At 42.6% G+C, this 26,625-nt stretch overlaps 1 protein-coding gene across 1 annotated transcript in view; it reads right to left on the bottom strand.

Annotated features, from left to right (window-relative positions):
• Positions 1–26,625, bottom strand: part of LOC124797837 — a 70,790-nt gene that overhangs the window by 42,101 nt on the left and 2,064 nt on the right. Inside the window, exon 2 of the mRNA XM_047260883.1 lies at positions 2,416–2,759. Within this exon, the coding sequence (XP_047116839.1) occupies positions 2,416–2,736 (321 nt within the window). The 5' untranslated portion in view covers positions 2,737–2,759. The remainder of the gene's footprint in view (positions 1–2,415; positions 2,760–26,625) is intronic.

The following is a 26,625-nucleotide window of genomic DNA, read 5'->3' as shown; positions in this document are numbered from 1 at the left end:
TTATTTCATCATGACACATAATTAGCAGGTTCTGAATCTATTTCATTTATGTAACTTATAATATCTGTTGTGCTGTTGATCCCTGAAAACAATTATATATCTAGAACTGAAATAACAAGGAAAGTCTAGTCAGCAATGTTAGGTAGGAGTTCTCTCTTATTTGTTGCAGTTAAGTTACCAATACTGTGGTCAGATTTTATTGTTTTTCATGCAGGAGGATTTGATATGCTGTTGAGTTTCAAGAAATGAGTTCTCAGGTACACAATGTCTACAATATGAAGTCAACATGTGTATTAATTCATTGCAGAGGCTCAAGGGTAAGTAACTTCTCTTTCCTGTTGCTTGAAGATGAGTTCCATATCAAGGACCCAGGGAGATCAATGTCAGATATCAAATTAGTCAAGAAACTTAAGCATAAAATTAAAGAAATTGTAAGAATTTTCAGACAAGACACCTAGAGGATAGTGGGTTGGATATTTGGTTGTGGTGTCACAAAGAAATTGTACTGTTTTTCCATGACTGTTGCTTGCAAAAGAAAATGCTAGGTATGAAATGACTTCAACACTAAGAGATGTTGATGTTCTTGGATATTTATCACAGAAGATAAATAAACACGAGTGGACTGAATCACTTATGACTGCACAGCTAGAACACAGTCTTTTAAGGAAGTGTGATACTGGACAACAACTGGCTGGTGCTTATAGGCACTCAACTGAAAGACACAATGACCAGTCACAAAAATAATTGCATACTCTATAAAATTGTGGATTTTATTAAATTTTGTGGCGATTTTAAATTCATGCTTCATGGACGTGACAACACAATGATTCATCAAATCCAGGAATTTTCTTCTACCTTATAAATTTGATTGGTGAACTTGATATTGTGCTTAGTGATCACCTTTCAAAGGCTATTGTTTCCAAAGACACTTCTAAACATATTTAAAATGTTTCAGTTTCTTGTGAGGTTTATCATGAAGAAGTAAGAAATGAAATTGCTGCTGCTGATTTTGTGTCAATTAGTAGTGATGAGACATTTGATATTTTCAACAACTTCTCAGTTTGTCATGAGTATCAAACATGTTTTTTCTGAGGGTAAGTCTGCAGAAAGATTTTGGACTTTCCTCAGCCCTCATGAATATGATGCAAAAGCTTTAGCAGAATCTCTTAAAGAAACTTTACTGGATACTGTGAATAATTCAGATAAAGTTATAGCTCAGAGCTACAATAGTGCAGCTGTTACGAGCAGTTGTCATTGACATATGAAGATTCTTCTGACAGAGCATTTTAAACATGCCTGCTTTGTTCATAGTTATGTCATAAGCCATAAGCAGAATCTGCTTTTCACCCAAGCAAAGAGTCAGAATATTTTCTCTGACCTTAGTGAGATTCCCAGAGTTTTCGTACTTCTTCATAGTGAACAGTGATGCTAACTGACATAGTGAAGAGGTGGAATTTTAAATCAAGAACTGAGCCAGTTGTGTGCAAAAATAGAGTGTCACATGTAGAATGCCTGGAGCAAACTGAGCTTACATTTCAGCAAACTGCAACAATTACTTAAGCAAGATGGCGCCACCTGAAAATAGAGCATTCAGCATTTTGATTTTGGTTGTCTGTATTCAGCCATGTTATGCCACACATTAACATATTGTACAGCCTGTTACTAAAATGAGCATTTTTTATACTACCTGCTGCATCAGTTACCTGATTCGAATTTCTCTCTCTTCTTTCAATGTGTGATTAAATATGAACAAATTGTGAAGGAAAGTTGAGTGCACAGTGAGGTGTTTAAGACTGCTTTCCATACTATAACTAACACATTCAGTTTCAGTTTTGAAAGTGTCATCATGATAATCTCCATCATCAATTTAATTTGTGAAATTCAAGACCTTTGTTAAGTAGCAAGCATGGTAGTTAATATGACAAATTTCTTGTATGCCAAAATAAATATGATAGTAGTGCTGCATCATCTTGTAATTCTAACTCAACATTAATAAGAATGAAATTTAATTTGACTGAAAAATACAAAAATAAATCTTACAAAGAACATTTTCAAGATGAAGCGTACTGTGTTTAGTATGTCCTACAGTGACATTTTTAAATGTAAACTTCATTGCACATTCTTTTTGTCACATATATATTAGCCCTTCTTCTCACTCATATACCTGAGATTGTATTGTCAGATTGGTTAGCATCACAGCTCATCAGGCTGATAATTTAACAATGTGCAGATTAGTCTCAAGAAGTTGGCAACCTTAATTGTGTGAGTATTTAAATATTAAGTAATACTGTATTTATTAAGTTCATAATTATTTTCTTCAAGTAATGCTTGAAAATATTTGTTGTTAATCATACTTATGATGATGAAACTAAAAATCTGAATGTTTGTGTTTTCACTGAAATGAATTTTTCTTACCTCTTTGTAGAAGTTTACTTCATTTCTGTAGAATTCTACCAATTTAAATGATTTTCTGTGGCAAATATTAGATGGTAAAGCTTTAATAATAACTGATACAGAACAAGCTTTAGAGCCATTATGTGATGTGCCTTCAATTCGTATTCTTCGAATGTCACTTGCATAGCAGTCTGCCTGATCAGCCATGGGAGACAATGTGTAGCCCTTAAGCGCTGCATCTGGTTGCCCACTCATGTCTTTTAATATATCAGTGAGAAAATGTTCCTTGAACATGGGTGAAATCTTCAGTAACTCTGTTTGTGTCCCAATGACTTCAGTCATAGTTTTGTGTTTAATTACAGCACCTGCAATTAATATAACTCAAGGTTAATTTGTGCTAGCAATATATTTATTACATTGTTAAGGCCTTTTGAAAATACAGTGAGTGACTGAAAAATAACTGTTTACTTTCATTATCTTTACATGTCTGAAAAAATGATAAGCATTGTAATGCATCTGTTGACTTTTAATACCTTCTTTGCATCAATATTTCTGCTTATTAAGCCTGAATGGTAGAAAAGCACATCAGCTTTGCAAAGACATACCATTTAATTTCTCAAATTTTTGAAAAATTTTACTTCCACATTAAAAAAAGTCCTTTTAAAAACAGACACAGCAGTCTTCTGAAACTATTTATATAACCTTTCTATCATCCAACTTTACAGTTAAGTGCAGTAGCAGATTAGTACATCAAATAATTTCCAATTCTGTAAGAGGTTTGTATTGTTTCTCATTTTTTATGTGTATAATCTCACACATCTTGAAAATCCTATACATTCCAGTAACAATGGTCTGAACACTAACTGAAATACGTAGAATATTTTTCATATGTCAATGACTTTCTGAACTGTTCAATTTGTAGTGTCTAACATGAGCGTTGTCATGTGCTATTGCAGAACTAAGTGTCCGCATAGTGTTGGTGGTGCAGTGTCACATGATGTAGTAAAGCCAACCACGCCTTTTAGTCCTTGTTTTGTTAATTCACATGTAATGATTGTTTGTTGTTACCTTAAGGTGCAAAATAGCTGAAGTCATAAGCACCCATGTCATAACTTAAAAAGGTCAATTATCAAAAGAATTTGAACTCAATAATACTCATAGAGCCGAATCAGCTGGAGTAGAGGAATAACTAAAAATAACCTGAAAAGGTCGTTCATTTGGGTGAAAGTTACATTTCCTTCACCATACTACTATGATGAATAAAAAGTAGAATGTGACCTACAGTTCATGCTGTATCTGCTAAAATAATGGATAATTCAGGTGGCAAACCTACATTAAAACGAACAGTTAAAAAATTGGAATTGGGTCAGAAAATGATGCACTGTCAATGGTTGGTCGCAGTAAACAAAGAGTGGTGCAGGGTCTACATTTAATAAATGATGGTGACTGAAACACCAGTGCCCAATACACAGCCTAACTGTATCTTCTCGAGACAAGAGGGGTGAAAAGAAGTTGTCCAAGCCACTGGGAGGTGTTTTGTTTCCTAGTTTCCCGTGGTCTGATAGCATATTGAGAAGACCAATGTTTTGGCCAGAATGACACCATGTGCCTATGTGTGACAAGACAGAGATAATATGAAGGGACAGAACAACTAAAAGGCCTAGGCAGTCAGACCGCAGCCATGGCAGCAGCATTAGCAGCTTCATTTACTGACACTCCAATGTGACCAGGGACCCACATGAACATCATATTGCCTCCACCACCAGACAATAAGTGGAGGTATTCTTGGATTCATTGTATTACAGGAAGAGGGGGGGGGGGGTTATATGTAAAGACACTGGAGGGCACTAAATGAATCGAACATAATACACAATTGAGAAGCCTGTGTTGTCAAATGTACTTGGTGGCCCGATAGAGTGTGAAAAGCTCTGCGGTGAAAACTGAGCATTGTTCTAGAAGCTGGAATCTAAAATGTTTGTTACCAGTGACAGAGGAGTGTCCAACAACATGCTCCATTCTAGAGCCATCCGTGTAGGTGAAGGTGCTGTCTCAGAGTTATGTGCAAAGTTCAAGAAACTTACAGTGGTAGGTTGATTCTAGAGTAATGTTTTTGAGAAGTGAACTAAATCCAAGATGAATGCACACCTCTGCATGAAGCCAAGATGATGAAGATCTCTCACCCATCACACCTGATTATAACACACTGTAGGGATGTGAAATGGAATGGACATATAGGTTCAGTCATGGGTAAAGCAGGTGGTAGACTTTGGTTTATTGGTAGATTACCAGGGAAGTGCAGTCAGTATACAAAGGGGATTGCTTAAAAATCACTCATGCGACCGGTCCTAGAATATTTTTCAAGAGTGTGGGACCCGTATCAGATAGGACTAATAAGGGATACTGAATGAATACAGTGAAGTGCACCACGATTCGTCACAGGTCAGCTTAATCCAAGGGAGAGTGTCACAGAGATACTGAAGGAACTGTACTAGAAGATAGATGTAAACTATCCTGAGAAAGTCTATTAACAGAGTTTCAAGAACCAGTTTTAAATAGTGACTCTAGGAATATACTACAACCCCTGCATATTGCTCACATAGGGACCATGAGAATAAGATTAGAATAATTACTGCATGCACAGAGGGATTCAGACAATCATTCTTCCCATGCTCTGTACATGAATGGAACAGGAAGAAACCCTAATAACTGGTACAATGGGACATACCCTCTGCCACACACCTCATGGTGGTCTGAAAAGTAGAGATGTAGATGTAGAATGTGGCAGGTAATGTAAAGATAAGCTTCCGCAGCAGTAACTCAAAGCGCCCTCTGGGAGGCAACAAAGAAGTTGCACTTGCCCCGTATTGGCAATCAGTGATGTCACAAAAAAAGAATGCATAGGATGGATGAAAGGGAATAGAGGACAGGTGGCATGCTTATCTGCTGAGGAGAACACCATTCTGGTATGACAGGGGTAGTTCAGCAGCATCATAGACACTCGTAATTGGGCTAGTATAGAAAGCTCCGGTGGCCAAACATATGCCTCAATGGCGGATTGTGTTGAGATGGTGTAAAATAGATGGTGTTGTGCAGATGAATAAATTAGACACCCACAGTCCATTTTTGATTGGACAAGGGACTGGTTTAAGCAGAAGAGGATTTTCTGATCTGCTTCCCATGAACTACCACTTAAAACATGTAGGATATTTAGAGAGAGGGTACAGCATGCTGCGAGGCAAGATACGTGGGAGGACCACCAGAGTTTCCTATCGATTGTGAACCCCATGAATTTTGTGATTTCAACAAATGGAAGAGCAACAGGACCATCATGTAAGGGTGGTGAAAGAAACTCCTTACACTTCCAGAAATTCAGACAAGCAGTTTTTTCAGTGGAAAAGTGGAAGCCGTTGTCGATGCTCCACGACTAAAGATGATCGAAACATTGCTGAAGTCATAGCTCAAGCAAACAGATTCGCTGAGAGCTGCAGCAGATCGCAAAGTCATAAATGGAAAGAGAGTCTGAGATGGCTGTTGGGAGACAGTTCATGATAGGGTTAATTGCTGTGGCAAACAGGGCTACACTCAGCACAGAGCCCTTAGGTAACCTGTTCTCCTCAATAGAAGTGTTTGACAAAACTGAACCCACATGTACCTTGAAAACCTTGTCTTATAAAAATAAAATGTGACAGGCGGTCTTGGAAGCCCCACATGTGCGTTCTACAGAGGATGCTCGTCCTCCAGCAATTATTGTAAGCCTTCTCCAAATCAAAAAACACAGCTATGTTTACATATCTTGTGTTTGCTTTTTGCTGTGTTACTGTTCTGGTGACTATGTTAACTAGTTCCCTTGGACAAAGAACCCTGTTTTCTGCAAAGGATCAGTACATTAAAATACAATAATTCTTTTCTATCTATTAGCAAGAGTGCCAATAGATGACACACTCACAATAAAGTTCTTACACCTCCAAACGAGTGTTTGATTGCCAGTTCTGGTTATGATCGCATCCAAGCAAAAGCCAATCAGCCAAAGTTGAGCAGAAACTGACAAGTGGTGACCGTGACATGATCCAGACATGGAAGGAGCTAAACAGCAACTGATTTGCATCGCATTTACAGCATGTCAGAAGAATCAGCTGTGTCACGACTAGCAGTCCATTTGCCTCTGTTTTGGCCAATAACCCAGGCCTGCAGGATGCAGGGGTGGAAGCAAGTTGCTGCTACACTGGAATCAAGGCTGACGCAACAAATTTCAGCTTTGTAGTGAGCCAACTGGTTCATCACTTTATGCCTGAGTTGCAAGATGTCATCACTACATCCCTTTGAGAAGCTCAAGACGGAATTTAAATGGAGAGTTGCTGCCTCACAGGACGATCGGATAAGCGAAATTCTTACACAAGAGGACACTGGAGATGGTAGGCTGTAGCAATATCTAAGGCATCTGCACAGCAAGGTAGATACAGTCACTGTACCAGACAATTTATTGTGCACTCTGTGGAGCAGTAGATTGTCACCATAGCTAAAGGCAGTAGTGTCATCTAAAATGAACATGTCATTGGACACTATGGTGGAATTTACAGACAGGAAGCTATCGGCCACGCTCAGATTAGTGCTGTTGCGACACTGTGCAGCAGTAAAATGGCCTCACTGACAGTAGTAAGCACTGACAACAACACACATGCAGTAAACATGAAAATGTTATGCACACAAGTCAGCATGCTGTTGCCACAAAGCAGCGCTGGAAACAACAGAAGGTACTACCCCAGATGTCTGAGAAGCCAATCTGCTAGCAATGCTACATATACTCAGCGTGAGCAGCCTATGTGTTGATATCACTGGAGATTGGCGAGCAGGCATGAAAATGTGCAGTGATGTGCTTTCACTCGAATTCCAGTGGTGGTCAGTCATAGGTGCAACCAGTTGCCCATCACCATTTCATCTCCTGTTCATTAGCAACAGAAGTTCTGGCCTGAAATTCCTGGTGCATACTGATTCAGATCTGAGTATCCTACCATGATCTCCGAAGCATCACTGCAGGCTGCCAACTGTCTTCTGTCTATTGACTGCCAACAGTTTGCCTGTCATGACCTACGGCAGCCAGAGGATGGACTTGAACTTAGGATTATGCCATCCATTCACTAGGAATTTTACTGTTGCAGACGTCACAGAAGCTATAACTGGCGCAGATCTCTTGGTACATTACAACCTCTTGCCAGATGGTCGACTGTATTTCTGGGTTAATTTTCACTGGGTGGGTTAATTTTCACTGGGTTTCATCACAGTGCAGCCATACAAAGTGTGAAGCTGATGCCTGCACAAGAGAATGAGTATGTTTCTCTACTAAGTCAGTTTCCAAATTTGACCATACAACCAGGACTGCCTAAGCTAATGCTACACAATACTGTGCACCATACTGAAATAAAAGATAGATCACCAGTGTCATGGAGAACTAGGAGTTTGGCCTTGGACCACCTCGCCATTGCTAGAGTGGAGTTTGACATTATGCCACAAGAGGACAATATCAGACCATCGAGTAGTCTCTGGTTCTCTGCCTTACACCTAGTGCCTAAGACAGGTGAAGCCTGGCACCCCTATGGTGAATATTGTGCACTTAATTTGAGAACAGTGTTTGACCATTACCCTGTGCCACTCTTGTGGGACTACAATCATGCATTACATGGTGCAGTGATATTCATTGTATTGGAATGTGCAAAATCCTATATGCAGATTCCAGTGACAAAAGAAGAAATTCCGAAGACCATAACTATAGAGCCATTTGGACAGTTTGAAAGCATGAATATGATATTGGGATTACGGAACACAAGGCCAACATGGCAGAGATTTACTGACTCTATCCTCCAAGGCATTCTGTTCTGTTTTTCATATCTGGATGATGTGGCCATGTTTACAACTACCCTATATTTAAGCATCTGGAGAATTATGACAACCTGAATTTACTTTCTTGGGACACAGAATTCCATTTGCAGGCCCTCTATCTTTCACAGACAAGGTTGAAGCAATTCTGCACCTAAGTAGACCAACCAGAATTGAGGAACTGAATTGGTTTCTAGGTATATTGAACTTTTATCATTGTTTTCTACCTCACACAGCAGAATTGCAGGAACCATTGATTGTGGTGCTGGTGTGACCTAAAGTGAAAAGTAGATCCCTAGTGTAATGTCCTGAGCTATGTGCTCTGCATTTGAGGCCACGAAATGCAGCATGTTTAACGCAGTGCTCCCTGCACATTCCAAGCTCAAAACGCCTCTAGCACTAGCAGTGAACACAAGCCAGACAGCTTTCAGCATGGTGTTACAACAATAGTCAAAGAGCTCATGACAACCACTGGTGTCTTTCTGTCCTCATCTCAGGGAAAGTGTATTACATATGACCGTGAGCTCTTGGCTGTGCACAAAGCTGTTAAATATGTTCACCTGCTTACTGGGGCACAAATATTGCTGTGCTAGTATTAGTCTTAGTCGTAGAAAAGACGAAATTTTATCAAAAGTCAATGAAGGTGCAGTTGGGCATGGCATCTGAGGCCACTGGCAGGGTGTTGTACCAGTCGACAACTAGTACGCCAGGAAATGCAAACATGGCACTCGCGAGTGCAGTGCAGTGCCGCGACAGCAGTATTGCAGACACAATTTGCTTTGTGTGAAGCAACAACGAGGCAGCTTGAAGTTATTGCGATATGAGGCAAGGTACTAGGCCAGAGCCAAGTGGTGATTTGTAGATGGCTGAGAGTGTGTGTGTTGGGGCTCATGCGCGCTCAACGTCGAGGTCATCAGCGCCCTGACACACATTAAAAGGAACGAATGTGGACAGACCTAATAAAACTGAAGCACACATGCAAAGAAAGCAGGAAAAGAAGGAAAATGCTACACAAGAAAGTAAAACGTAAGAAAAGGGACAACGCAGCAACAAGAATGCCACAGGAAATTGTAATTGGCTGGCCACTTACATAAAATATGGGCAAGCTTGTCACACAGTGAGCAAATTAAGATCCTCTCCCTAAAATCTTTGTAAAAACATTTGGCATGGCACAGAACTTTAAAACTTTTAACCACATTCGTCCGAGTGTTGCCTAAAAGAGATGGCAGGTCCGCTGGCAAGTCAGCCGCGGCCCACTGGTCAGAAAATAAAACGCAATCCAATAAAACATGGCGCACAGTGACCTGGATGTCACAAGCACCACACATTGGAGGGTCCTCTCGCTGGAGCAGGAAGCCATGCGTCATAGGGCTGTGGCCTATCCAAAGCTGAGTGAGGAGAACCTCGTCCCGTCGACGGGGCTGAAAGGAAGTACACCACACAAGCGTTGTGGGCTTGACTATACGGAGCTTATTGTTAGTCACTTCCAGCCACTCATCCTCCCACCGATGCACGACTTGTGAGCTCAACAGCGAGGTGAGTGCGTGCAGGGGGATAGCACAATGAGATACTTGTGGATCGAGACACGCCTCCTTGGCTGCGAGATCTGCCCTTTCATTGAAACTTCCTGGCAGATTAAAACTGTGCCCGACCGAGACTTGAACTTGGGACCTTTGCCTTTCGCGGGCAGGTTCTCTACCAACTGAGCTACCGAAGCACAACTTACGCCCGGTCCTCACAGCTTTATTTCTGCCAGTATCTCGTCTCCTACCTTCCAAACTTTACAGAAGCTCTTCTGTGAACCTTGCAGAACTAGCACTCCTGAAAGAAAGGATACTGCGGAGACATGGCTTAGCCACAGCCTGGGGGATGTTTCCAGAATGAGATTTTCACTCTGCAGCGGGCAAATTCTCTACCAAGTTTGGAAGGTAGGAGATGAGATACTGGCAGAAGTAAAGCTGTGAGGACCGGGTGTGAGTCATGCTTTGGTAGCTCAGATGGTAGAGAACTTGCCCGCGAAAGGCAAAGGTCCCGAGTTCGAGTCTCGGTCGGGCACACAGTTTTAATCCGCCAAGAAGTTTCATATCAGCGCACATTCCACTGCAGAGTGAAAATCTCATTCTGGAAACATCCCCCAGGCTGTGGCTAAGCCATGTCTCCGCAGTATCCTTCCTTTCAGGAGTGCTAGTTCTGCAAGGTTCGCAGAAGAGCTTCTGTAAAGTTTGGAAGGTAGGAGACGAGATACTGGCAGAAGTACAGCTGTGAGGACCGGGCATGAGTCGTGCTTTGGTAGCTCAGGTGGTAGAGAACTTGCCCGTGAAAGGTAAAGGTCCCGAGTTCGAGTCTCGGTCGGGCACACAGTTTTAATCAGCCAGGAAGTTTCATATCAGCGCACACTCCGCTGCAGAGTGAAAGTCTCATTCTGCCCTTTCATTCCCAGCAATGCCGACATGCCCCGAAACCCAGCAGAAAGCCACCACCTTCCCCAGTCGCTGTAGTCGGAGGAGGGCATCCTGGATGGTCTGGACTATTTTATCTGCTGGATACAAACATTGCAATGAGTGAAGGGCACTTAGTGAATTGGAACAGACAAGAAATTTAGGACAGGAAGAATGTCTCATCTGCTCCAGTGCCCGCAAGATCACAGACAATTTTGTATCAAAGACAGTAAAAGTCTGAGGCAGTCAGACCTTGAGGACACAATCTGGAGAAACAACAGAGCAACCAATGGAATCCCCTTGTTTTGACCCATCTGTAAAAACAGCTACATAGTCGTGGTGCTCAGATAAAATGGCAGAAAATGCTGCATTAAAAATGGTGGCAGGAGTGCAATCTCTCTTGTACTGCAATAAATCTAAAATCACTCTGGGCCTCTTCAGTAACCAGGGTGGCAGGCGGTTAAAACCCAGGATTTGGGGTTGTACAGACTCCACACTGAGAGACTCTAGCACACGTTGCACACAGATCCCAAGCGGCGACGTAGCCAGAGGACGGAGGGAAAAAAAGACGATTCAGGGGTGGATGAGCAACAATATGGTGAGCAGGTGAGGTTGGAGCTGCAAGAAACTTACAAGCCTGGCACACCAGCAGGAGCTACTGCCGGATGGTAAGTGGCGGTTCCCAAGCCTCAGCACAGAGGCTGGGTATGGGACTGGTCCGATAAGCACCCGTGGCCATTTGAATCCCAGCATAGTGGACAGCGTCAAGGATCTGCTAATAAGATGGCCTCACTGACCCATACACTGTGCACCCTTAGTCCACCCGTGAACACACAAAAGCCCGATAAAACTGAAGGAGATGCACCCTATCCGCTCCCCAAGACCTGTGGCTGAGGCACTTGAGGATGTTCAGTGCCTTCAGGGTTCTGGCTTTCAAGTCTTGTAGGTGTGGCCATGACAACCTGGAGTCAAAAATTAGGCCCAGAAACCGCACTGTGTCTCTAAAATGTAGGACAGTATCCCCCATATGCAAGGCAGGCAAAGTAAAAAGACAAAGAGAATGATTAAAATGAACACAAACACACTTATCGGGAGAAAACCAAGAACCCGTCTTTGCAGCCAACTCCTCTAACCACCGCACTGTTAGCTGCAACTGACGGCCCACGGTTGCCACACTGGAGGAGGAACAGAAAACAGCAAAGTCATCCACAAATAAGGAGCACTGTACTGGACACCTCACTGTAGACGTTATACTGTTGATGGCTATGGCAAAGAGGGTAAGACTTAAAACACTGCCCTGGGGGACACCGTTCTCTTGCTCAAAGCAATCAGACAGTGTGTTACCAACTCAGGTCTGAAAAAACCGCTGAGACAGGAAAGACCGAATGAAAATGGGGAGGCGGCCACGAAAACCCCATTGATGCAGTTGTGCAAGAATACAGTGTCTCCAAGTAGTATCATATGCCTTACTGATATCAAAGAAGATACCGATACAGTGATACTGATGGAGGAAAGCCTGCTGAATAGCTGCCTCTAGGAGGGTCAGGTTGTCGACCATGGACCGAAATTGTCGGAATCCACACTGAGAGTGGCTAAGGAGCTGTCTGGTTTCTAACAGCCAGACCAGACAACGGTTAATCATCCATTCCAGGGTCTTTCCGACACAGCTCGTCAAGGCGATACTCTGATAACTACTGGGACATCTGCGGTCCTTTCCTGGTTTGAGGAGAGGGATGAGCATTGCCTCCCTTCAGGAGGTGGGGAACACTCATATCTGCCATATGAGATTAAAACGTTTGAGGAGGATTTCCTTTGACACCGCTGGCAGATGTCGAATCATGGAGTACCGGATGTGGTCATGACCTGGTGCAGTGTCAGAAGTCTCAGTAAGTGCCGATTCAAGTTCCCACACGGAGAAAGGGGAGTTGTAGGCCTCAGAACTGTTTTACCGAAAGTCCAAGTTTGCTCTTTTGACAGTCACATGGTAGCGAAGAAACACTGGATCCTGGTTTGCAGTGGCAGTACTTTGTGCAAAATGCATGCTCTGCCAGCATCTGAGCAATGGCACTGGGTGTCATTTGGAGGCATCCCTGGTTCAGGACTGCAGCTATCGGTAAACAGCGGCGTTTATCGGAAATCCTCAGGATGGCTTCCCATACTTTTGTGGAACAAGTGGAATGGTTGATGGAGTCCAGGAACTCCTGCCATGACCTTTTCTTGCTCTCTTTAATGACACGGCATGCCCTGGCTCTTGCGATTCGAAAGGCGATAAGATTGACTGCTGTTGTGCAGCATTTAAATCATCAAAGAGCCGCACACCTGTTCCGAATGGCTGAATGGCACTCTTCTGTCCACCAAGGCACAAGGCGTCGCTTAAGAGGGCCAAAAGACTTTGGTATGGACAGGTCAGCAGCATGATGGATCAGAAGTGTGATGTGATCCACCCATTCCTGTATGCTGTTGCGGTGGTCAAAGACAGCCAACCGACTGAACAGTGGCCAGTTAACCCTGCCAATCATCCACGATGGCGGCCTCTGCTCCAGCAATACACCACCCAGGAGATGAATGCGGATGGGGAAATGATTGCTGGAATGAAGGTTGTCAATGACCTCCCAGTGAACAGAGTCGGTGAGGGTTGGAGAGCAGAAAGATAGGTCAATGGCAGAGAAATGAGTGGGAGTACCAGTGTTGAGGATGCACAACACTTGAGATGTCAGGAGGCTCTCCAAACTCAACCTTGAGCGCAAGGAGAAGTGGAGCCCCACAGGACATGATGGGCATTGAAGTCGCCCAGGAGGAGAAATGGGTGGGGGAGTTGTTCAATAAGATCTGTGAGAGCCTATAAGTTCACTGAATCCAGAGGAGGTAAATAAAGGGAGCAAACGGTAAGCCTCCGACGTGAATGAACTTCAACTGCAACCATTACTGACAAACACGGCGACTCCACCTTTGGCCCTTTCCTCAGTCAGGTCATCCTTGCGATATAACGTATAGCCCCTTAGTACAGGAGCATCACATGGTTTTAAATGTGTTTCCTGTAAACACAAGCACAGGGGGGTGTTGCTGTGCTAGGAGTTTCAGTTCCTCCACATGTGTCCGGAATCCATTCATGTTCCACTGTATAATGGGAGCCATCTATTGGGGTGGGAGTATCTTCATCCTCACTTTCTGTCGGGGAGGAGAGCCCACAACAGGTGGAGGCTCAGTTTTGGGGTGAGATGATTGCCCCAGGCTGACATCAACCTCCATTGCCTCTGAAGAGGAATCGAGACAGACGTCAGAAAGAATGACATCAACATCAGCAGACTGAATAACTTCAGTCTCCTTCAGCGGGCAAGTCTTTACCTTTGGCTTAGATTTTTTGGTCTGAGGTGGCATTGAAACCAAAACCTCAGAAGCAGTAGGGGGTGTAGCAGCGCTGGGCAGTGCACAAGACTGGACCCGGGAAGAGGCAGGAAGGTCCATGATGTCAGCTACCACGGCCTGGTCAGAAGGCCGGGGGGAAAAAGGGGGGGGGGGGGGGGGGGGACAGCAGGCTTCACAGGAACCGCAGCACACGTACATTGACAAATGCAGGTGCTAGTGCTCACACAGTAGCAACCTCCGTTTGTGTGGCGGCATCAGTTTTCGAGACTGGCTGTTTCAGAACAGAAGAAAAGGAGGCAGCATACATGGGCGGTTGTTGCATGGACTTGTATATTTTCTTTGCCTCACCATACGGGATGCGTATTGTGGTTTTAAGTTCCTGGATCTTCTGCTCCTCAGGGAAAACTCTGCATTCCCTACTCCACACAGGGTGATCCCCAGAGCAGTTGACACACTTGGGAGGAGAGAGCAACCAACTCTCTCATGAGTGGCTTTACTACATTTCCCGCAAGTGGCTTCCCCTCTACAGCCGAGAGTAGTGTGTCCAAAGTGTTGGCATTTAAAACACCACGTGGGGTTGGGGTAATAAGGCCATACACTGAGACGTAAGAAACCTGTCTTCGCATGCTCTGGCAATTTGGTGCTGTTAAAAGTAAGGATAAATGAGTCGGACTCCATGAGAGCACCATCCACCCGTTTCATAACGTGTTGCACGTCAACAATTCCTTCCCGGGACCATTCAGCCTTCAGTTCATCTTGGGGAATGTCAACGAGATCTCTGCAAGTCACAACACCTTTGCTGTAGTGCAAGGGGTTGTGAAATTCAGTCTCTACCACAAACTCCCCAAGCAATTGTGCCTTCTGAAGGTTCTTGATTTGCTGGAAGCTACATGTTTTAACCAACAAGGTTCCATTTCACAAGCGATTGACAGATGTTAAGGTGCCAGAAATGCCTTCTAAGCCTTTCTGTATATAAAATGGTGAAACTTTATCGAAACTCCCCTCTTTTCTTTTAATGATAAGAAACACATTCTGCGAAGCAGTTTGCATTCTGTTACCAGTAACTGAATCAGGACTGGCTACAAGGGCCCTCTTGTTGTATTAGGTGTTAGAACCTACCAGCGGCCCACCCTTTCCGCTGGGAGGAGAAGAATAAAAGTTCGAGGGTTCCATCTTGGTCCCACGAGCAGCTAGGGAAATAGAAGTCCACCTAGACAGAGCCCCAAGTGCCTAGGTAAGCCTTGTACAACTGAGGTGCAGCAAGTTCCCCAGAGGTTGCCCGCTAACGACTGTTCCACCTCAACAGCCATACATCTCATCAGCGCGCAGCACACCTTGAGATTGAGGGATTGTTTATGGAGGTTTATTCCATCCTTGCGATCTGGGTGGTCAAGCCACAATCCCCATTCCCTGAGACATACAACATTCCACCACCGCGCCGCTGAAGTATGCTCAGAGCTTACGGTGACAGGGGACTGGCGGCGCTTACCAGTCCCCAGCTCATGAACCCTGGGGTCGCCAAGCCCCTACCCAGCAAATGAATGCTGAGCCCCTGGGGGCTTGTAGATGGCTGATGTGTGGGAATTTATCCCTGCCATAGTTTCTGCCTCTCTCTGACACTACATCAAGAGCAAGGAGAAAAGCAGTTTAAATAGACAGGTACTTTCAGCTTGTAACGTCGAGGTCAGGTCAGTCGAGAGTCGGGTTGGACCTGTGCTGGTCTACGTTTATAGAGGCCAGTCTGGCAGCAATGTTGTAATTATTCTGTGTAACCTATTCTTTATTTCTATGTACTTGTTCAGGCTGTATTCTGCCTCTGGGGACACAACACAGGGATGGGACGGCAGCCGGATACTTGGAGATTGCATGGTCTGCCTGTAGGAGGGTAGTGACAGCGGTCTGCAGCGGGTCCAGGACGGGCCACGTTTGCTTCCCACCTGTTGTACCGGGGTCCGGGCAAAGCGTGCGCTGCAGGAGGTGCGGCAGCACCAGAATCGGCAGCGGGTGTTGCCATATGGCAAGCGCCACTAGCGGCAAGTTATGGCACCGCATGAAGGAGGGTGCGGATTTGAGTCCGGTCCTGTCCTGGGAGCAGCAGTGGCTGAGGGCCATGGCTAGCCAGTACAACCACCTTCACCCCATGGTCAGACAGAACAGGCCAAACGGGGCGGAGGGTGGCAGGTACCAGGGACAGTAACAGTTTTTGGAATCGCAGGCAGCTACACGGTGCAAAACGTGACGCTCGACGGCAGCGACTGGGCAAGTGCCGCTGACTTCCATCGTCGGGCGGTCTTGTTGACCGCAGCAGCGGTGTCGGCAGTCCAGGAATGCTGAGACGACCAGACTCGTGGGACAATGCCGCGGGCGGCACACCGACATCACGCTTCTGTGAATTATGTGAATAAAGCAATGCTTCCGAATACCGCTGTATCACTCTGCACTGCCCCTGGACACTATTGAACTTGCTCGGCCTCCTGACGAAAAGTGGTGCGGTGGGTCCCAGCTTCAGCTCGGCCATCTGGAGTCCCGGGTTCAACTATTGATGCCCCACAACAATATTTACAATCTTCATGGATATAAACCATTGCCCTATGCACTTAAGCAGAACAGTATCACCTGCTCTCCTCACCAATATAACCATCTCAAATTTATAGCGCAATTCAGTACTGACATTAAATGCATTTCAAGCACTGATAATGTGGTGGTTGACTGTCTTTCACACGTCAACAGTAGAAGCCATATTGACTTTTCATACTGGACTGAGTACAGAAAGATGATGATGAACTCTGGATGTCCATCGACAATGCTACCTCAGCTTTATGACTGCAGCTCATCGACATTCCAGGAGAAGATGCCAGGCTGTACTGTGACATCTCCCAGGGAAAACGTTAACTGTTACTTCCATCAGCATTCAGATGACGAACTTTTGACAGCATCCACAACATGTACCATCCAGGAGTCCCCCCACCTTTTGTCTGACGCCTTAGTGCTTTGTTTGGCTGGTAATGGAAAAATAATGTTGAAATGGGCGCAAACATGTCTACAGTGCCAACAATTTAAAGTGTCTCACCATCTGCATGGGCCAGTTGGTGGTATTCTGAATGTAACCATATGTTTTTAAACATGGTTGTCTTGATGTAGTGGGACCACTTTCTCCATCCAACAGTCGACATTATTTATTGACCATGATAGATCGTTTCACCTGCTGACTAGCGGCAGTGCCCATCGGCAGCAAAAAAAGTATGTAAGCTGAGCAGAGATGGATGGGGAATTACTCTAGTGAAGATATGTGCTGCAAATGGAGAAATCCAGTGAGGTAACAACCTTTGCCACAGCGAAGATTAGTATTATGCACAGATTGTGAATGAGTTCCTCAAAAGTGGCAAAGCTGGTTGAATGTTCACGTGCTACTCTCATGGGCATCTATCAAAAGGGTTAGAAGGGCAGTGGAGATACCACTAGGTGCCACGTGGCTGTACATTTACGACTCTTCACAGAATGTGGGGTCTGGAAGCTTGCCTGCTCTGTAAAGTAGGATAAATGGCAATCTGTGGCATTCCTGGTGAAAGAGCACAATGCTGATGGATGCGTATGTGTTTCAGAGCACACCATTCAGCGCACATTGTTGAACAAGGGGCTCCGCAGCAGATGACCCTTACATGTTCACTTGTTGGCCCAGCAACATCATCAGTTATGATTGTAGTTGGCTCGGGATCATCGAGATTGGACTGTGTATCACTGAGTATATGTCAGCTTGTTGGATAAATTACATTTTTGCTACACTAGGTTGATGGTCATCCACGCAAATAGCTGTTTGAAACAGGCACAGCACCATGGACACAGGCTGGTGGGAGCAGTATTGTGTGATGATAGACATTCTCTTGTGCTTGCATGGGACAATAGCTGTTTGAAACACGCACAGCACCATGGACACAGACTGGTGGGAGCAGTATTGTGTGATGTTAGACATTCTCTTGTGCTTGCATGGGAGCTACGGTAGTAATTGAAGACATGTCAGCTGTGGTCCATCTGCATCTCTGTATGTTTGATGTCTTCCCTGATGATGATTTTATGTTTCAGTAGTATAATTGTCCCTGTCTTGATGTCAGACTCGTGTTAACAGTAATTTGAGGAGCATGATAGTGAAATCACATTAATGTCTCGGCCACCAGATTCACCTGATGTGAATCCGATGGTTCCCATCTGAGTCACTATTGAGTGCCATCACTGCATACATGAATCAGCGGCCTGTTATTTACAGGAATTACATGGCTTGTGTTTAAAAACCTGGTGCCATAGCTCCACAAGTCAACATCAACTGTAGAATCGATGGTATGCAGAGTCGCTGATCTATTGCATTACAAAGATGGCCCAACAAGCTATTAAGCACGTTGTCATAATGTTTTGGCTCATCAGTGTTAAAGACATGGAGCTGGTCTATGGAGAGACAGTGCATCTTCTGGATGAATTCAATAATGCCAATGCCCTGCATACACCCACACAATCCAGCCATAATTATAACATCATCTGAGGGACCATATTGCTCAGAACTGCTCTTCGAAAGCTTCCTCTCATGACACACTAGCTTTTTATGTGTTTTATGCTTACTCTGTTTATTCCTTTTATTCCTTATTTTGTGAATGTTCAAGTCTTGTGTCTGATCCTCGCTGTCTTACTGTTACTGGTGACAATGTTGACTAATTCCCATAAAGAATTCTATTTTCTGCAAAGGATCAGTACATTAAAATACAATAACTCATTTCTACCATTTAGCAAGGGTGTTGGTAGACGACACATCTGCCATAAAATTCTTACACCTCCAGATGAGTGTTTTCCAGTTCTGGTTATGAGCATGTCTAAGCAAACGTCAGTCAGCCATAGTTGAGCTGAAACTGACAAATTTGTATTTCAGGTTTTTAATGTTTACTGTTAACCTAATGGTGTATGAATAAAAATCTCTCTTTTGAATATTTTCTAGCTCTAATTCTAAACATGATGATTTATCTGGACACTTTCTGGACTTAACCATATTTTGACATAATTTCATCAGTAACAATTTCAAGCTTAAATGATTTCAATGATGTATAAAAAAGATGTACTTAGTATGTAGGCATGAAATCATGCTGAACTTGTAAGTGACACCATAGTCTAACTACAAAAATATACTGAGTAGATAGCCATCAATTCTCTGGAACATAAGTGTTCTTTCTGTTCTTTAGGGCAGACAAGACACTGATTAAGTTATATGAAGAAGTTTTTAACTTCCCTCATGAATAAAAGGCATAAACAAACAAGTCTAAATACAGATTCATCTACCTCCCTCCAGTCATTTCTCCATTTTTAGAAGGTAAACCATAACTGAGAAAGCATCCACATTTCTGAACACAGCTTGACAACTGTCTTCCAAATTGGCTTCCATGTTGGGTTCTCTATGCAAATGTCATTGTGAAATATGTGGAGAACACTGTAATCAGTTAGGCTTTGGCCTACAGAAAACAGAGTGGTGCACAAAGTTTCTAATAGATTACCCATGTTAAAGTTACATTTTAACATAATGGGATGATGAAATAATGAACATTTTAAATTATTGGGACTTGAAGGTAGTTAGAAGGTTTGCTTGGCACCTTCACATTTGAGATCTGATGCACAAACAGTGTATTATGAATCATGGTACTACTGGAAGGAAATAAGTATTGGACATCTCTTTCTAGAAAAATACCTTTTTCATGTTCCACATATTCACATATGAGAAACTATTGTACTCATATGGAAACATATGCTTGTTCTGTAAATCTGATATCAGTATCATTGCTTCCACCTTGTTACTGGTACATTCTTACCACCTCACAGTGAATGCCTTTGAAGTTGTGACCCTGTGCACAACCACAACACGCAAAATGTGAATTTTTATTATGAGCAGCCTACTACACATTAACAATGCAGCCATCTTTTATTGGATTCCCAATGATTCCAGCTCCATACAAAACCACATCTGGATGGACCTTGAGTGAAGTGCACTGACAGTGTAATTACTATGCTCAAAACCACACAGTGATAAAATTTGAGTGTGCCATTGTTAAATGACACACTGACTGCCATATTGACAACCATCATGTCACAACAGTGGCAGACATAAGACAAGCTATTGCTAGACTTTGAACAGATTCCTCTGTGAATTCAGATCTCAGTGCAGTAAATCAATATGTGACAACTGTGTCTAATAACAAAACATTTCACAAAACTACTGTGCCTACCACAAAGTGTTTTGCTCGAACATTTGCACTGCCTGCATCAACATCATGAACAATCAGTTATTATCCACATCAGTGTGTACCAAACCAACAAATGGGCATCGCTACTAACTGTGAAATTCACAAATCAACTATCAACTATGTTTCCTCACAAAATGTGATGTGTCTCAACAGTTGCACGTCTTCACACACACACACACACACACACACACACACACACACACACACACACACACACAACAAACTTGCTAACTTCTGTAGTGCATAGCAGCCTAAATTCTAAAATTAATGTATTGCTCATGCTTTTAATGTGCTCTATCCAGATTAATTTATTATCAAGGTAAGAGAGAAAGAGAGAGAGAGAGAGAGAGAGAGAGAGAGAGAGAGAGAGAGAGAGAGAGAGATGGAGGAGTAAGAGTGTTTCACACACACATAACACACACACTCTCACTCTCTCTCTCTGATACACATAAACAAGAACAGAAAACAGAAGTTATTTTAAGAAAAATGAACAGGTCCATCAGTACAACACAGGAAACTGCTGGAAATAGAGAACAATTCAGCACTGGTAAAGTCATTATGAAAGAAAGTGTAACGTACATGGGACTGTATCTATTTTGACTGCCTTCCAGGCAATATCAGCCAAATAAAGAACATTAATGCCTTTAAGCACAGTCAAAGATTTATTGGAGAAAAATCAGTTTTATTCCTTACATGAACTTATTCATTATTGCAAGGAAGATAAAAAAAAAAAACTATGACACAGGCAAAAGCCTGAAAATACAAGTAACCATCATTCGATCTTGATAAACAATATACTTGTATGTAAATTTAAACATAAGGAAACTAGTCATGTACTGTCAAGAAGAAATGTATACACACTAAAATATTACAGATGTACTATGCTGCAAACTGTGCTAACAATGTACAAAATTGTAGAACATATTGTTATTGTCATTATATAACCAAATTGTCAAGGCCTATATGAGAACCACATTATGCATCCTTGGAAAACAACATAACCTATTTGGGAAAAAAAATCACCATTGTTGTCGTAGCAATGATTGCCACGACTTATTGGCAAAGGCTAAGAGCCACTTCGTCTGCATTTGACTGTCAATTTTGCACCACAAATCCACAAGCTACAGTGAAAACTGTAGTGCTGTGACAGCAGACAAAGTGCCATGGTCTGTGAGCTGTGTAGTGTTTGTAGGCCTTGTATTAGGTTGTGCGTTGTGACATCATGAATGTTGCAATTGCCAGGTGCAATAATGGATGCTTCCAAGCCAAGAGCACAATGTATTACTGAAAGTGCAACAATGATGTCAAATGGATCTGGAGTTTAAAGGTATACAAATATGTTTCTTTTGGAGAGTAACCTCAAAACCATTCCAAAATGACCTTAACAAAATGTCAGAAACCTTACGCATTCCACTTCTTCTTCCATTTTTTGGGGAGAATATACATCTTCAAGTGCAGACATTCCAAACAAAGATTCTTCTCTGAATGAAAATAATTGTAACAATGATTTAACTTCAAGTGTACTTTTGGGTAAGGAAACATGATCAGGCTATAAAATGTAATGAAGATGAGAACTGCAGATCCGGGAGTAACCACATTGACAAAGATGAAAATATACTTGAAGAAATCCCAAAGTAGAATGTGTGTACTATTGAAGCACAAAATAACATTCCTGGGCCAGATAGAAATCAATTATTAAAAGGTACAGGGTGTTTCAAAAATGACCGGTATATTTGAAACGGCAATAAAAACTAAACGAGCAGCGATAGAAATACACCGTTTGTTGCAATATGCTTGGGACAACAGTACATTTTCAGGCGGACAAACTTTCGAAATTACTGTAGTTACAATTTTCAACAACAGATGGCACTGCAAGTGATGTGAAAGATATAGAAGACAACGCAGTCTGTGGGTGCGCCATTCTGTACGTCGTCTTTCTGCTGTAAGCGTGTGCTGTTCACAACGTGCAAGTGTGCTGTAGACAACATGGTTTATTCCTTAGAACAGAGGATTTTTCTGGTGTTGGAATTCCACCGCCTAGAACACAGTGTTGTTGCAACAAGACGAAGTTTTCAACGGAGGTTTAATGTAACCAAAGGACCGAAAAGCGATACAATAAAGGATCTGTTTGGAAAATTTCAATGGACTGGAAATGTGACGGATGAACGTGCTGGAAAGGTAGGGCGACCGCGTACGGCAACCACAGAGGGCAACGCGCAGCTAGTGCAGCAGGTGATCCAACAGCGGCCTCGGGTTTCCGTTCGCCGTGTTGCAGCTGCGGTCCAAATGACGCCAACGTCCACGTATCGTCTCATGCGCCAGAGTTTACACCTCTATCCATACAAAATTCAAACGCGGCAACCCCTCAGCGCTGCTACCATTGCTGCACGAGAGACATTCGCTAACGATATAGTGCACAGGATTGATGACGGCGATATGCATGTGGGCAGCATTTGGTTTACTGACGAAGCTTATTTTTACCTGGACGGCTTCGTCAATAAACAGAACTGGCGCATATGGGGAACCGAAAAGCCCCATGTTGCAGTCCCATCGTCCCTGCATCCTCAAAAAGTACTGGTCTGGGCCGCCATTTCTTTCAAAGGAATCATTGGCCTATTTTTGAGATCCGAAACGATTACTGCATCACGCTATCTGGACATTCTTCGTGAATTTGTGGTGGTACAAACTGCCTTAGAAGACACTGCGAACACCTCGTGGTTTATGCAAGATGGTTCCCGGCCACATCGCACGGCCGACGTCTTTAATTTCCTGAATGAATATTTCGATGATCTTGTGATTGCTTTGGGCTATCCAAAACATACAGGAGGCGGCGTGGATTGGCCTCCCTATTCGCCAGACATGAACCCCTGTGACTTCTTTCTGTGGGGACACTTGAAAGACCAGGTGTACCGCCAGAATCCAGAAACAATTGAACAGCTGAAGCAGTACATCTCATCTGCATGTGAAGCCATTCCGCCAGACACATTGTCAAAGGTAAATTTCATTCAGAGACTACGCCATATTATTGCTACGCATGGTGGATATGTGGAAAATATCGTACTATAGAGTTTCCCAGACCGCAGCGCCATCTGTTGTTGAAAATTGTAACTACTGTAATTTCGAAAGTTTGTCTGCCTGAAAATGTACTGTTGTCCCAAGCATATTGCAACAAACGGTGTATTTCTATCGCTGCTCGTTTAGTTTTATTGCCGTTTCAAGTATACCGGTCATTTTTGAAACACCCTGTAGATCAAATAGGGGACAGAAATGTAAGTATGAAAACCAAGACAGAGAGACCAGGAAAAAAATGTTGCATCCAAAACTAGGGCTATTTTACTCAAAGAAATGTCTTCTACTTGCGTCCCTGCAAACGTTTGGAAAAAGTAGGAGAGAACAATGCTACAAAAGAATATAACCAATTTTATAGTGCTGAATCTCATGATGCTCAGCATGCATTGATTTGCTCAATCATTTCTGAGTTCAAAGAGAGAGAGAGAGAGAGAGAGAGAGAGAGAGAGAGAGAGAGAAAGCAAGGAAGTTTAGTATGTCATACAAACTGTATGGTATGGGTGTATGTAAAATTTCTTTTTACAGATTTTGAGGATATTAAATGCGCTGAAGAGGTTCATGATTGTCATACAGAAGGTGGTGGAAAAAATTTATCTTATGATACTTGTGTACAAGAAGTAACTGAACATATTTAAATAGTCCTAAAATATAAATCACACTATAGAAGGACAAATACTGAGACATAATTTCTTACAGGAGATACAGCTGTAGAAAAAAAAAAAAACATCAATTGTACTGTGAAGAAGTAACTAAACCTGTAAGCTTGTCATATAAAAAACTGTTTTGCTCAAATTCAACCTACATAGGAAAATGCTTGACAAAGACACATGTAACATGTGTGACAGATTAGAAGTAGAAATAGAACATTGGGATGATAATGTGAAGCTGCAAATGTTAAAGAGAGAGAAGAGTTGTCATTTTGTAAAAAGCAGAAAAGGCACAAGATATGAGGAGGGAAGACATGCTAGTAGCCAAGAATAATCCTGATGGTGAAACCTTGTGTTTTGATTTACAAAAACATACCCTCAGCCTAAGATTCCTAACAACATTGTATATCATAATAGGCAGTAGTATGTGTATAATTTATGTATTCACAGTGACAAGGATGGCAAAGGCCACTGCTATGTCTGGGTTGAGGGTGAAGTTGGCTGTGGAGCTCAGGAGGTTAGCAGCAGCCTCAAAAAACATCTATAAAAATATGTTACTGCAAAGGAACTTATTCTTTAGTCAGACTCATGTGGAAGCCAAAATCATAACATAAAAATAGTGCTGTTACTTAAAACAGAGTTGGAAAATCACCCCACATTAAAAAGATTACTTTGTGCTTTATTCTTCTAGGGCACAGCTTTTTGCCCAATGGCAGTGATTTTGGAGGCAGTGTATGCACTGAAGCTACAACAATGGTTGTACATGAAGAAAACAGAAAACTACAGAAATTGGAGTGAGAAAAGACAAACCTCTAAGCATTTTTATGAAAAGAGACTCTGACCAGGAGACTGCTGTTAAAACAAGCACTCAGAAAAGGGGAAGAAAAAAAAGACCTTCTTCCCACCCATTCCAATTCACTGAACAATTAATTCCACTGTGCCCATGGAAAAAAACCTGATTTCTAAAGAAAAATTTGAAGACTTGAAGTCCTGCTACTGATCACAAAAGAAACATGGACCACCCCAAACAAGTTGATGAGTAAGAGTCGTGGCTTTTACGATAAACTGGCCTTTCTCCATCTGCAAACCTATTTTTTTTCCCCCCCATGTAGTGGATTGCTTTTGGTGATGAGCTTATAGCAAACACAGTGGGCATACATTCCACATAGTTTTTCCTGATTGATTTAGGGAGCTGTAAGTGAGAGGGGAGCTGCAGGGGGCACGAACAAATAAAGCTGGGGTGTGAAAGAAATTTATGTGTGACCTACACCCAACATATGAGAGGTATGCTCATCAGGTGTATACCATTTGGCTGTCAACTTTTGTTTATTTCAAGTGAAAACTACGGGCAATCAGAACATTTTTACTGCTATGCTGACACACACCTTTTAATACCATGAAATGGGATTACAAAACGGCTGTAGATGTAACTCAGTTATCATTAAACAACAGAAACTCCAGGTTGGAATGTCAACAGCATAAAGAAAAGATTGCTACTTGTGCTGAAGATGGCACTTTTTGTTGCAGACAGGGACAACTAAATGACAGTTACACATCAAATTTTAGCCACAGCCTTCATCAGAAAAGGAAACACATACACATTCACCCACACAAGCAGGCATACATAAAAAACACGACCGCCATTTCCAGCAACTTAGACCAGCATTCCAGTTCGAGCTACCAGACATGGTGGACGTGTGTGTGAGGTGTTCTCACTTTTGTGAATGAATATTTGTATGTTTCCTTTTCTGAAAGTCACTTGTCTTTTAAATCTTGCACAATACGCAAGTGCTCATGGACAGAAACAGTGGAAGTATTGAAAAAGAAGGGAATTCTAAAAAGACTGGAACTGTCCTGAGCTAATAAGATTTTAAATTACGACTATCCCTTCCTCCCCCACAAGCATATAAAAGAGAAACTACTATTGGATACAAACAAGTTTCTGCACTAACTCAAGCAAGCAGTTCTCAAAAAAAGTTTGACACCAATAACAGTGCAGTGCATGAAGTATTCTTTGGGAGAAAAAAAGGTCTGGTGAAGTGACAACAAAATAAGTCAGGCTATGAATAGAGGAAACAAGCTAAATGTCCTGCCAGGAAAAAGTACAGTTGCTCGAATTTCTATGATGTCAGCTAAAGCCTATGAACAATCTAGAACTAATGCACACATGGAGGAAAGTGCAATCTTCTACCAAGGTCTCATAGTCTATATATATATATATATATATATATATATATATATATATATATATATATATCCACACGAAGGTGACAGACAAAGAACCAACCAACAGTATAGTGTCCATTTGTCATTGTTGACCCAGAGGCAGGATGCAATGGTTGATTGATTAATTTATGTTAGATGCAGGGAGTACCCCATTGTCGGCACCCAAATAATAGCATCATCAAATTAAAACAGACTCATTACTTCAAAACATGATATTTTATAATGATTAACTTTGAAGGTTGGCGATTTCCCTGGAAGGAGAGTGAAACTAAAGATGGGGGATACATAGTGAGCATTATACAAAATGATCAAAAGTTTTTGGAAACAGCCGGTGCACTAACA

Source organism: Schistocerca piceifrons, chromosome 5 (assembly GCF_021461385.2).
Source record: "Schistocerca piceifrons isolate TAMUIC-IGC-003096 chromosome 5, iqSchPice1.1, whole genome shotgun sequence".
Classification (NCBI taxonomy): Eukaryota; Metazoa; Arthropoda; class Insecta; order Orthoptera; family Acrididae; genus Schistocerca; species Schistocerca piceifrons.
This window is presented reverse-complemented; position numbering and strand designations above follow the sequence as displayed.